General features: G+C 41.2%; 1 protein-coding gene across 1 annotated transcript in view; it reads right to left on the bottom strand.

The window, feature by feature from the left end:
- Positions 1–14,185, bottom strand: part of LOC141167259 (uncharacterized) — a 705,047-nt gene that overhangs the window by 69,526 nt on the left and 621,336 nt on the right. Inside the window, exon 92 of the mRNA XM_073654695.1 lies at positions 3,136–3,213. Coding sequence (XP_073510796.1) covers positions 3,136–3,213 — 78 coding nt within the window. The remainder of the gene's footprint in view (positions 1–3,135; positions 3,214–14,185) is intronic.

The following is a 14,185-nucleotide window of genomic DNA, read 5'->3' as shown; positions in this document are numbered from 1 at the left end:
CTAACTGCCTCATACAGTATATGTCTATAAGGCAGTTCGCTAAGGTCAGGAGATCAGGCAGTCGGGCTGGGTAATCCGATCTGGGCACAATCCGTGTTTCTTGGATGTATGAAACCGACCATAGGAACTCCACTTCTGTGGGTGTGGTGGGTCTCTTGGTACCTCTTTGGCACGTCTGATGTTTTTTTTACTTATATTTAATAAAATGTATACTTTTCCTTGGCATAGTCTTTTGTATGTTTTCTTCTTGCATTGTTATACTATTTAAAAGTAAAATAATAACATTGCATTGTTATAATTTTCTGGAAGGGTATGTGTACATGTTCAGTATTTGCTGCGAACATTTCTGCTGCAAATACCGAAGTGCTGGCAACAAAAATGCAGCATAGCAGACATGCCTTTTTGATCATTTTTTCTGCGATTTTTATACATTTTCTTGTATGCGTTTTTGTTGCATTTTTCTCCCTATTCATTAAAATAGGTGAAAAACGCTGAAAGAATTGACATGCTGCAGATTTGAAACTGCTTCAACCTGCAAGGAAAAAATAAGCAACATGTGCATGAGTTTTTGGGAATCTCATTGACTTTGCTGGTACTAGGTAATCCATCAGTTTTTGTGACAAAACTGCATGGAAAAAAGCGTGAAAAAAACGCAGCAAATACTTAACGTGTGCACATACCCTAACAGCTACAGTCTAGTTAGTATTTATTTAATATGCTGAATTACCTTACAGTGTCATGCAAAAGTTTGTGATCTCTAAAAGACCTAAAGTTAAATATGGCACATTTCCTTTATATTTTAGGGAAAAAAAATAGTCATTTTTTACATTTTAAAAATTCCAAAAAGGAAAATAGGCCGATGCAAAAGTTTAAAAATATCACTGCTTGAAAACGCTTTTTGTAGCCAGCCAAGAGTCTTTCAATTCTTCAACTTTCTTAACCCCTTAATGACCTTGGAATTTTCCATTTTTGCGTTTTCATTTTTTGCTCCCCTTCTTCCCAGATCCATAGCCTTTTTATTTTTCTGTCAATATGGCCGTGTGAGGGCTTATTTTTTTGTGGAACGAGTTGTACTTTTGAACGACATCACTGGTTTTACCATATCATGTACTGGAAAACAGGAAAAAAATTCCAAGTGCGGTGAAATTGCAAAAAAAATGCAATTCCACAGTTGTTTTTTTGTTTTTTACCACGTTCACTGAATGCTAAAATTAACCTGCCATTATTATTCTCCAGGTCATTACGAGTTTGTAGACACCAAACTTGTATAGTTTCTTTTTTATTTATGCGGTAAAAAAAAATTCCAAAGTTTGCTTAAAAAAAAAAATAAAGCGTCATTTTCCAAGACCCGTAGCGTCTCTATTTTTCGGGATCTGGGGCTGGGTGATGGCTTATTTTTTGTGTGTCGAGCTGACGTTTTTATTAATACTATTTTGGAGTAGATCCAATGTTTTCATCGCCTGTTATTGCATTTTATTGCAATGTTGCGATGACCAAAAAAACGGATTTCTGATATTTCAAATTTTTTTCTCGTTACGCCGTTTACCAAGCGGATTAATTATTTTTTTATATTGCTAGGTCAGGCGATTCTGAACGTGGCGATACCAAATATGTGTATGTGGTTTTTTTTTATTATTTTATTTTGAATTGGGTGAAATAAAAACTTTTATATATATATATTTTTTTATATTTTTAAAAACATTTCTTTTTACACTTTCTGCTTGCTTCAATAGTCTCCATAGGAGACTAGAAGCAGCAGTTGTCAGATTGCCTCTGCTGCATATAAGCGATGAGCAGATCGCTTGTATGCAGCAGAAATGCTCACTTGCTATGAGTGCCGACCACTGGGTGGTGCTCGTAGCAATCGAGACATGACAACCACAGGGGTCTGCTGCTTTCATGTGACGGGGTCACCGATGGGCGGGGTTAACGCCGCACTTCCGGCGCGGCGATGTTAAATGCCGCTGTCAGAGATTGACAGCAACATTTAACTGGTTAACAGGTGCGGGTGGATTGCGATTCCATCCACGGCTGTTGCAGGCACATGTCAGCTGTATAAATCAACTGACATGTGCCCGGTTCAGTGCGGGCTCAGCCTCGGAGCCCGTGCTGAACCAGGGGTGATGACCTGTGGCATATTAATACGCCGCAGGTCAGAAAGGGGTTTCTTAACTGTTGACAATAACAATTTTGACCAGGGGTGCCCAAACTTTTACATGGCACTGTATAACAATGTTAAAGGTGTTATTTCACATACTGAAAACATATAAATATTTTGAAGGAATGTACATTATTATTTTAACCATGTAATTTCTGCCAGCTTGCTGTACCAGCAATCATCCACTCTGTGGATATAACCCAGGTGACCTTGCATAAGTGGGGATCACTGTATAGGGAAAAAGGGTGAAGTCCAGGGTTCCTATGGTGACTTGCAAAATTTCCAAAGTGTTTAGGGACATACTTATTAACAGATTTATTGTTTTTTATGTAATGAAATTAATCTGCTAATATAATTTATTTTTTCCAAACTGCGTGAATCCACCTATTTAAGAACCCCTTTTGTTGTCCTTTTGCTCTCGTTCTGACACTAGCAAAGAGCCTCCTTCCTCTCTGTGTGAGTGACATGCTATAAGGGGGCTGGTTTAGTTTATTAGCTAAGCCAACTGTCCTCTATATGTTTATTCTCTCCCTGTTGAAAACACATGAACTTTCAGTTCGAATGAGTGCTCATGTGTTTTAGCAGTAAGGAGAGACAGCTGTTTAGCTGACCATTATCTCAGAATAAATGAGGGGACTACATCATAAGTATCATGGTTCTCTAGCTGTAAGGTTGAGCAAAGCATTGAATATGCTTGCAAAAACTTTGCTATTGAGGCAACATCACAGGAGGTTGTAATGGATGGTTAATTTTTTTTTACATGTGCACATCCATACAGTAAGTATTACTATGAGTATATAGCCTTTAGTGTACTGCTCCATAATAAATACCTAGCACCTGTCCTCACAGCCGTGACCCCAGGGATCGAGAATAGAACGACAGGTGTATTACAAATATTTAGATATCTGAATAGGCTTCTGTCCAGAAGTTATTGCAAACATTATCAAAAATATACAAATCATTTACACTTCCCTCACCGTTTCACCCTTTACTCCTGGTATTCCTAGATCCGCTCTTGGACAAGGCAAAGATTTTCCTCTTTTTCCTTTTTCACCCTGGTTAAAAAAAGTGCAATTTCAATTATTAGACAGTTCAAGTAAAATGTTTACTTCATTATAGAAAAGAATACTACATAGCTGCCTGTTACAGATAACTTAAAGGGAATGTGTCATCAGAAAATGACCTACTCTTTAAAACAGTTTATTATGTTAAATATACTTTTTAAAAATGTTTGGCTATATTTTATTTTCTTTTGACCTGTATTAGAAAAATGACATCTTGCCTTTTTCACACTCGTGACTTTGGGTTATTCTAGACTTCTACTTTCTGTTCTTTCAGGGAATCCAAAAGTGCATTAGCAGCAAATAGACTAACTCCCCCCTATCTTTTGAAATGAAGCATCTAATGATCATGTGCAAAAGACGTTGTGAAGGGAGAGGAGCAGGTATATTGTGACTTGAAGATTCTGTGCTATCAGCTGTGTATAGCGCTGTTACCTGTCATTGTAATGCTGCCTGTGTTGATAATGAGACCTCTTAAGTCTTCTCTAAAAAATAGGAAGTAGGAGTCTCAAATAGCTCCAGTATCCATTGTGAAAATTGTAAGATTTTTAACTTATTTTTAAAACAGATTGTGATATATATATACATTTTCCAATAGGTTTTTTTATACTCTTAACACAAAAATCTAATTTAAACAGTAAGTGACTTTCTGATGTTACATTCCCTTTAAATGGGAACAGTACTTTCAACAAATCAATAAACATAAGTCAGCATAAGTTAATAATGCAAGAAGATAAAAAGCTTTGTAATATTATTTATTTATTATTATTATTATTTATTATTATAGCGCCATTTATTCCATGGCGCTTTACATGTGATAGGGATATACATAACAAAAGCATTTACATAATCTTAACAAAACGAGTCAGCGACTGGTACAGGAGGAGCGAGGACCCTGCCCGCGAGGGCTCACAGTCTACAAGGGATGGGTCAGGATATAGTAGGTGAGGGTAGAGCTGGTCGTGCAGTGGTGTTTACTGCAGGTTGTAGGCTTGTCGGAAGAGGTGGGTCTTCAGGTTCCTTTTGAAGGTTTCCACGGTCGGCGAGAGTCTGATATGTTGGGGTAGAGAGTTCCAGAGTAGGGGGGAAGCACGGGAGAAATCTTGTATACGATTGTGGGAGGAGGAGATAAGAGGGGAGTAGAGAAGGAGATCTTGTGAGGATCGGAGGTTGCGTGCAGGTAAGTACCGGGAGACTAGGTCACAGATGTATGGGGGAGACAGGTTGTGGATGGCTTTGTATGCCATGGTTAGAGTTTTGAACTGAATTCTCTGGGTGATGGGGAGCCAGTGAAGGGATTAACAGAGAGGAGAGGCCGGGGAATAGCGGGGGGACAGGTGGATTAGTCGAGCAGCAGAGTTTAGGATAGATTGGAGAGGTGCAAGAGTATTGGAAGGGAGGCCACGGAGCAGGAGGTTGCAGTAGTCGAGGCGGGATATGATGAGGGCATGCACTAGTGTTTTTGCAGAGTCTTTGCTGAGGAATGCACGGATCCGGGAGATGTTTTTGAGTTGGAGTCGGAAGGAGGTGGAAAGGGCTTGGATATGTGGCTTGAAGGAGAGATCAGAGTCCAGGGTTACCCCAAGGCAGCGAGCTTGTGGGACTGGGGAGAGTGAACAGCCATTGACGTTGATGGATAGGTCGGATGGGGGATGTGAATGAGAGGGTGGAAAGATGATGAACTCTGTTTTATCCATGTTGAGTTTTAGAAATCTGTCGGAGAAGAAGGATGAGATGGCGGACAGACATTGTGGGATTCTGGTTAGTAGGGAGGAGATATCGGGTCCAGAGAGGTAGATCTGTGTGTCGTCAGCATAGAGGTGATACTGAAAGCCGTGAGACTCTATGAGCTGTCCCAGGCCGAAGGTGTAGATGGAGAAGAGCAGAGGTCCTAGAACTGAACCTTGGGGAACACCGACAGATAGGGGGCGAGATGAGGAGGTGGTGCGTGAGTGGGAGACGCTGAATGTCCTGTCTGTTAAGTATGAGGAGATCCAAGATAGAGCCAAGTCCGTGATGCCAAGAGATGAGAGAATCTGGAGTAAGAGGGAATGGTCCACTGTGTCAAAGGCAGATGACAGGTCCAGAAGGAGGAGGATAGAGTAGTGTTGCTTGGATTTGGCATTTAGTAGGTCGTTGGTGACTTTGGTCAGGGCAGTTTCAGTCGAGTGATGCGGTCGGAAGCCAGATTGTAGACGGTCGAAGAGGGAGCAGGAGGAGAGGTGGGAGGACAGTTCAAGGTGGACATGTTGTTCTAGAAGTTTTGAGGCAAAGGGGAGGAGTGATATGGGGCGTTAGCTGGTCAGAGAGGAAGGGTCAAGGGAGGGCTTTTTGAGGATGGGTGTGATTGCGGCATGTTTGAAATATGAGGGGAAGACTCCGGTTGTTAGTGATAGATTGAAGAGGTGGGTTAGGGTTGGGATGAGGACTGTGGTGAGGTTAGTGATGAGGTGGGATGGGATTGGGTCAAGTTCGCAGGTGGTGAGGTGTGATTTGGAGAGTAAAGAGGAGACTTGACCTTCTGTAATGGTGGAGAAGTGGGGTTTGGAGGAGGAGGGTTGAGTAGATATGAGGAGGGGTTGTGTGGACTTTAGGCCAAAGTTTTGTCTGATGGTGTCAATCTTCTGTTTGAAGAATGAGGCAAAGTCGTCGGCTGAGATGAGAGAAGAGGGAGGAGGTGCTGGGGGACGAAGGAGAGAGTTGAAAGTGTTAAATAGCTGTTTAGGGTTGTGAGATAGGGAGGATATGAGAGATGAGAAGTAGGTTTGTTTTGCTGTAGTGAGTGCGGACTTGAAATTAGTGAGGGATTGCTTGAATGCGATGAAGTGCTCGATGGAGTGAGACCTTTTCCATCTCCGCTCCGCAACCCTGGAGGCCCGGCGCAGTTCTTTGGTAAGTTTAGTGTGCCAGGGTTGCCTGTTGAATGTGCGAGGTGTGGTGTGTGTGAGAGGGGCGATCGAGTCTAGAGCTGAAGCTATTGTGGTGTTATATGAAGCAGCAGCAACGTCTGCATCGTGCAAGGAATTTATGTCTGTGAGAGGAAGGAGGGATTCAGAGAGTCAGTGTAGGTCAAGGTGTTTGAGATTTCTGCGAGGGTGTGTGAGTTTGTGGAGTGGGGATTGTGCACCCGGAGAGGAGAGGGTAGAGAATGTGAGGAGGTTATGGTCAGAGAGAGGGAGTGGTGAGTTAGAGAGGTTAGATAGGGAACAGAGGCGGGTGAAGATGAGGTCCAGTGTGTGGCCATCTTTGTGGGTGGGTGTGGAAGACCATTGAGTGAGTCCAAAGGAGGAAGTGAGGGATAGGAGCTTAGAGACAGACGAGTGGGGAGTGTCAATGGGGATGTTGAAGTCATCCATTATGATAGTGGGGATGTCAGTGGAAAGGAAGTGAAGCAGCCAGGTAGTGAAATGGTCTAAGAAGGTGGTGGCTTGCCCTGGGGGTCGGTAAACGACGGCCAGTTGGAGGTTGGAGGGGGAATAGATGCGCACACAGTGCACCTCAAAAGAGGGGAGTGTAACGGAGGGTGGCAGTGGGATTTTGGTGAAAGCGCAGAGTTCTGATAGGAGGAAACCTACGCCTCCACCATGTTTGCCATTGGGGCGGGGGGTGTGGGAAAGGTGGAATCCGCCATATGAAAGGGCAGCTGGGGAGGCTGTGTCAGAGGGGGTGAGCCAGGTTTCGGTGATGGCGAGGAAGGAGAGTTTGTTTGTAATGAAAAGATCGTGGATGAAGGAAAGTTTGTTGCAGACAGAGCGAGCGTTCCATAGAGCTCCTGTTAGTATAGCTGAGGAGGTGGGTATTAGTTGGATGGGTATGAGGTTAGAAGGGTTGCGACAGTTTGAGGAAGGTCGTGGATAGGAGGTAGAAGTGACTGTGGGGATATGGCGAGGAGGACCAGGATTTGGAGAGATATCTCCAGCAGTGAGGAGTAATATATGTTCTTTCTCCATTTATGAGCCTCTCCCCCGCTTTCTCCAGTACTCAACATCTACTCTGAAAAACAGCTATTTGCTGGCAGTCCATCTTGCTTTGACACAGTGAATTGTCAGCATACTGAAGTCTATGTAGAGGTGAAAGTGAAGGAGGGGAGAGGAGCACAGAGGGGATCAGAGTGAGGCTTATCCCACGTTCACAGCTACACTAATCACCACTGCTGTATAATTGCTTCTCTGCTACCAATTGGAAATATTGCAGGAATCCCTTTCTGTGTGTTTAGTTTAGTTAATATGAGACGTCAATGCATCTAGTCTCAACCCACTAGCTCAGAGTCAATTGCAAATTAAAGACAACCATAAGGTAAAAGCCCCCTAAAAATACCTTTCAATAGTAAATTCTAAATTCTTTTTAGAATTTACTATTAAAGGTATTTTTAGGGAGCTTTTACCTTATGGTTGTCTTTGTCTATTTGGCCCCTTTTTTGATATTTTGTCTAGGTGTCTAATCAATTGCAAATTAGATATTGAGCCTGCAGAGGGGAAAGCTGTTGAAAAAGCAGGATACAAGTCATATAATGGTCAAAACAAATTTTATTCCTCATGAACACATGACAGTTTATTCTGAAAAGTCTCTTGAATGTACAGGGTGGGCCATTTACATGGATACACTTAAATTAAATGGGAATGGTTGGTGATATCAACTTCCTGTTTGTGGCACATTAGTATATGAGAGGGGGAAAACTTTTCTAGATGGATGGTGACCATGGTGGCCATTTTGAAGTCAGCCATTTTGTATCCAACTTTATTTTTTTCAATGGGAAGAGGGTCATGTGACACATCAAACTTATTGAGAATTTCATAAGAAAAACAATGGTGTTCTTGGTTTTAACGTAACTTTATTCTTTCATGAGTTTTTTACAAGTTTATGACCACTTATAAAATGTGCTCAAAGTGCTGGCCATTGTGTTGGATTGTCAATGCAACCCTCTTCTCCCACTCTAGACACACTGATAGTTGGTTGAAGTATGCATTTTTTTTCAACAGAAAAAAATGGAATAAACAGCTCCTAGACACCCCAAAGATAACAAAACTTTGAGCAAATTAAAGTGTAACCTATCCAGACTGTTTTTCAATTGATTACAGATGCCAACGGAATCCATAAACTGTGCAACCAAGTAAAAAATATAGCTATAATTGAACAGTTTGGCGAAGCAGAAAGCATGCAAACCTGCCTTGCCAGTCACTCTAGTAAGCCACCAGATACATTAGGTGAAGGCTAATGCAGCACAGCATTATGTTGCCTGCATGGAGCTGGTTGAATTAGGGCCACAAATGTTGGCACAAAGGGAATATTGTTAATAGGGCACTATTAGAGTGGGGCACTGTACATTTGTGGAGATGTAGAGGAGACTGTTTATTTGTGGTAGTACTATTCGTGGGGCATTATAACTTTGTGGGGGAACAAACAGTCATTTTTCGTACCAAAATCTGTGCGAGAAAATTAATGTGAACATGCCCTATAGCTTTCAGAATGCATGATGTTTTGCATGTTCTTAGAAAAAACAAGGTAAGCAACTTTATGACCAATTTCCTTTATCAATAATTATATCCATTTTTCATGCTTCATATGGTAATTAGTGATTATTTACATCAATATTTAAAGGAAGAATCTAGCAATAGTTTTATTAATTTTGAATTATAATTAGTGATTTCAGAGTAACTCTCATTTTAAAGCTGCTCATCAGCCTTAAATACGGTATATTAATAGAGGTTTATAATAGATGTGCAGCTGCTTTATAGTCTCTTTTGTGATTAAAATGAAATTATACAGCCGATGATTAATTCATATTTTATTTGTGGCTCCCGTTTTTTAATTTGAAATATTAATATAACTGTAAATTGAGATTGAGTTGTTGGTTTAAAAGTTTTATTTCAAACTAATTAGGTGGGCGGCTTTTGCTATAAGTGGGTTTTACATTTTAAAAAATATTATAATAATGATGCTAAAATAACTTTTTTTAGGGTATGTGCACATGGCATCTCTTTTAGGTGGATTCAGCCTGAAAAAAGTGCTGCAAAAGCACCCCATAAAAATAAAAATTATGCACAGCAATGTCAAAACAACATTGCTGTGTACATGTTCCATCTTATATCACCTCTTTTAACCCCTTTATCCCCGAAGGCTGTTTGCACCTTAATGACCAGACCAATTTTTACAATTATGACCAGTGTCACTTTATGTGGTAATAACTCTGGAATGTTTCAACGGATCCCACTGATTCTGAAAAAGTTTTTTGTGACATATTGTACTTCATGATAGTGGTAAAATTTCTTCATATGACTAGCGTTTATTTGTGAAAAAAAAACTGAAGTTTGGTGAAAATTTAGAAAATTTTCCAATTTCAAACTTTGAATTCTTATACCCTTAAATCAGAGAGATATGTCACACAAATTAGTTGATAAATAACATTTCCCACATGTCTACTTTACATCAGCACAATTTTTGAAACAAAAATTTTTTGTTAGGAAGTTATAAGGGTTGACCGGCGATTTTTTTTCATTTTTCTAACAAAATTTACAAAACCATTTTTTTAGGGACTACATCACATCAGTGACTTTGAGGGGTCTATATGACAGAAAATACCCAAAAGTGACACCATTCGAAAAACTGCACCCCTTAAGGTGCTCAAAACCACATTCAAGAAGTTTATTAACACCCAGGTGCTTCACAAGAATTTTTGAAATGTGGAAGAAAAAAAATGAACAATTCATTTTTTTTTATTTTCGCATGGGTACAAGGAAAAAACGGACTCCAAAATTTGTAGTGCAATTTCTCCTGAGCATGTCGATTCCCCATATATGGGGGAAAACCACTGTTTGGGCTCACAGCACTGCTCAGAAGGGAAGGAGTGCCTTTTGACTTGTACTAAAGGGGTAGTTTGTGATTGGTTCATGTGACCAACTGTGTGTATACAAGGCTGTTCGTCTTAGCACAGCACAGGTGTTGCTAGAAAACTGTAACTGAAAGGACTTCAAATACAGAGCTACCTAGTGAGGCCGCTGAGCGTGCAGAGGAGGCGGATAAGTACATAGTTAAATGCAATATCATAGTTTAACACTAAAGCATAGTTTGGTGTTTTCCTTACTAGCCTTCTATTAGTTTTTCTGCTTTTACCTGCATTGTTTAAGCCCATTTAATATGTGCTCCATGGACAGTGCTACCAGGTATGCGTTTTGTGAGATGTATGCATGCCTTGAACAGCCGTTTGAAGGTGAATATGTCTGCACTCGATGTCAGGGAGTTACATGTTTGGAAGCCCAGGTACTGGATAAAAATGTGCAGCTAGCAACACTCAGGAGCATTGCAAACCTGGAGAGGAGTTTGAAACTCATTGAGCTTGCACTGGCTGGGGCCAGTGATATGGAGGAGGGTGGAGGTGGGGAAGATCAGGACAAAGAAGTATGTAGCTGGGTAAATGTTACAAGAAGGGGTAGGGAGAAAAGAGCCAGAGAGTCTAGTACTGATCTGGCACAACCTAGTAAATATGCCTGTTTGGCTGATATTAGAATTGCAAGCCCAGGATTAGGATCACTACAACAGGACGTTTCTCCTAGCAAGGAAGCCCAGAAAGACGACTGCTGTAGGAAGGAGGGAAATAGGAGTGCAGCAAAGGCAAAACATATGTTGGTGGTAGGGGACTCTATAATTAGGAGGACAGACAGGGTTATTGAGACCGTGAATGCTGAACAGTGTATTGTCTGCCAGGTGCTCGGGTTCGGCATATTGCGAATCGGACTGACAGATTGTTGGGTGGGGCTGGGGAAAACCCGGCGGTCATGGTCCACAGGGAGGTGGAAAGTCCTTAAAAATGATTACAGGGAACTAGGAGAAAAGCTGAAGGCCAGGACCTCCAAGGTGGTGTTTTCAGAAATACTGCTGGTGCCACGAGCATCACTAGAAAGACAGCGGGAGCTTAGGGAGATAGATAAGTGGCTAAGAAATTGGTGTAGGAAGGAAGGGTTTTGGTTCAGGGAGAACTGGGCCGACTTTGCTGTCGGCTACAGGCTCTACGGTAGGGACGGGCTGCATCTAAATAGGGAGGATGCAGCTATGCTGGGGGAAAAAATGGTCAGATGGATGGAGGAGCTTTTAAACTAGGATCTGGGGGGAGGGAGGGCAGTCGTGCTAATAAGGGGATAGATAGAGTAGACAGAGAGAGTGAGACAGTAGGGGTTAATGAGGATCTGGGGGGGCTTGGATATGCAAGGAAAGTAGGGAGCTGAGTAGGAGTAACAAATGAGCTAATAGTATTAAATGTCTGTTTGCAAATGCAAGCAGTCTCGCAAACAAAATGAATGAACTGAAGCCATGACTAGGTGACAAACATGGAGGGATACACTACATTTAGAAAGGACAGGAAATACAAAAAATGTGGAGGAGTGTGTATTTTTGCAAGATCCAACTTAAAACCTGTGCTTAATGATGACATTGGGGGAAGCTGCGACAATGTAGAGTCCTGAGGACTCTGAGGAAGCCACGCAGGCAAAACGCACGATGGGCGTCCTTTTCCCTCCTGGTCCCCTCACATTGCCCAGCACCATGTCGCAAGGTATATACCACTCCATCAATGCTATTTATAGCTTGTCAGCATGATCAGTTTATGGGAGGGTAATCTTTGACAGGTATGCTATATACTGTATACTCATATATCAGTCTAGCCAGCACTGCATGATTAACAATGGGATCAATGACGCTATAGGGTTTATTGTCCTAACATCTTGATCAGTATGTGTATTGATTCAGCCATTTTTAACTAATTTTCTAACATTTATTATTTAGGGTTATTAAACCAATGAATTCGGGTATATGGATTAATACACCTAGAGATTCCAGTTACATACATGGTCCATAACTTGTATTGCAGGTTTCATTATTAGTCTCTGGTTTTATTTAAAACCAGAGTCTGAGTATTCCAATATATAGGCATATACGGGCAATTTTTCTGTGAGGGTTTCCATGAGGGTTTTGGTCTTCTTTCCCAGGTACCCTTTACATCTTTTGTGGTCCCTAGTTGTATTACTCATCACTTGCCACTAAATTTGTGACACTATGCATTGTTGTATTTCTTTGTGAATTTTTTTTGCATAATAAACTTCTATTTTTCATTAATTATTCTTCTCCCCTCTTTTCTCTATGGGAGTTAGGCAATCATATCTGTGTATATAAGGTCTACATGGGCATAAGATCTCCCATTTTTTAGGTATATATAGACATTGTAGAGTCAGTCTGGGTAAATGTACATGGGATGGCAATAACAGAAAACTTTTTATTGGACTATGTTACAAGCTTCCTAATATAGCTGAACTGGTAGAGGATGAAATGCTGCAACAAATTAAAAAAGCAGGAAATAATAATAGGGTCCTTATTATGGGGGATTTTAACTATCCAGATATTCAATGGGACATAGAATCTTCCAGTTGTGCTAAAAGTTGCAAGTTCTTATCCACAATTCAGGACAATTACCTCTCTCAGCTGGTAGATGAACCAATCAGGGGAGGTAATCTGCTGGATCTGGTTCTGTCAAATAGACCAGATACAATTTCAGATCTACAGGTCCGGGATCATTTGGGAAGCAGCGACCATAATATGGTAAGTTTCAATGTAATATTCAATAAAACATTTCAAAAAGGAAATGCAAAAACCTGGAACTTTAGGAAAGCTGATTTAAAAAAATTAAGGGAAGAGCTTAATCGTTTAGACTTGGACCATGTCATGGTAACTGGGGATACCAAACGTACATGGAGCAGGTTTAAGCAAATACTAATCAGACAAAAACAAAGGGCATTCAAAATCATGAAGGCCAGGAATACATAAATAGCATTTCAGGAGTATCCACACCTAAATAAGAAATGTAAAAAAAAAATCAAGCTAGCAAAGAAATAAAGCTAGCAGAGAAACAAATTGCCAACGACATTAAAATAAATCCCCAAAATTTTTATAAATACATCAATGCCAAAAAACAAACAAACAGATGGTATTGGCCCTTAAAAGACGATAATAACAAGATACTATAGAGGACAAAAAAAGGCTGAGATATTAAACAGGCACTTTTCTTCCATGTTCACCAACAAACAGTCTGTTCCAGTGATCTTTCAACAGGGCAAAAATCAAAATTCAGTACTAATATATCTAGTTTAACATAAGAAGAAGTATGCCTGCGTCTAAGCAAATTAAGCATTGGCAAATCACCAGGCCCAGATGCTATTCATCCACGGATACTGAGGGAATTGAGCTCAGTAACTGACAGACCGCTGAATCTCATTTTCTTAGACTCTTGTAACTGGGGTAGTGCCACAGGATTGGAGGATAGCTGATGTGGTACCAATGTTTATGAAAGATAAGAAAGTGGATCCAGGTAACTACCGTCCAGTAAGTCTGACATCAGTAGTGTGCAAAGTTTTTGAGGGCATCAAAAGAGATGACCTTTAGAGTTTTATGGCAGAGAATAATATAATAAATGATAATCAGCACAGATTCATGAAAAACAAATCGTGTCTAACCCACATGTTGGGGTTCTATGAGGAGGTAAGTGCAAATCTGGATGTTGGTAATGTGGCTGATGTGATTTATCTGGACTTTGCAAAGGCATTTGATACTGTACCACATAACAGCCTTATACTGAAGCTACAGAGCGTTCTCGCCGCAAGGGTTTACAATACACTCTCGCTCAGGGTAGGACTGGGGCACCTGGTTAACATGGCCGCCGGTGCTCCACACTGTAATGGCCCGGAGGGTCAGGAGGGCCCTTGCAGTGCGGCAATCTGGCCTGCTTCTCGGACCCCCAGGTTCCGGGGGGCACATGGCCAGATTGCCCTCATCCTGTGCGGCGGGCAGGGAGCGATCCCTCCAGCTCTGCTGCCGACAGGAGGAAAATGGCAGCGGAGCTGCAGGGATCTGTCCTCACCTCTGTTTCCTGCCCGGTGCTTCCTCCCTCACACAGGCTCGTACTGCTTGATGACTTCATTATGTA

The sequence above is a fragment of the Phyllobates terribilis genome, unplaced genomic scaffold, assembly GCF_046119375.1.
Source record: "Phyllobates terribilis strain yellow unplaced genomic scaffold, ASM4611937v1 Scaffold_11__3_contigs__length_659146591, whole genome shotgun sequence".
Lineage (NCBI taxonomy): Eukaryota > Metazoa > Chordata > Amphibia > Anura > Dendrobatidae > Phyllobates > Phyllobates terribilis.
This window is presented reverse-complemented; position numbering and strand designations above follow the sequence as displayed.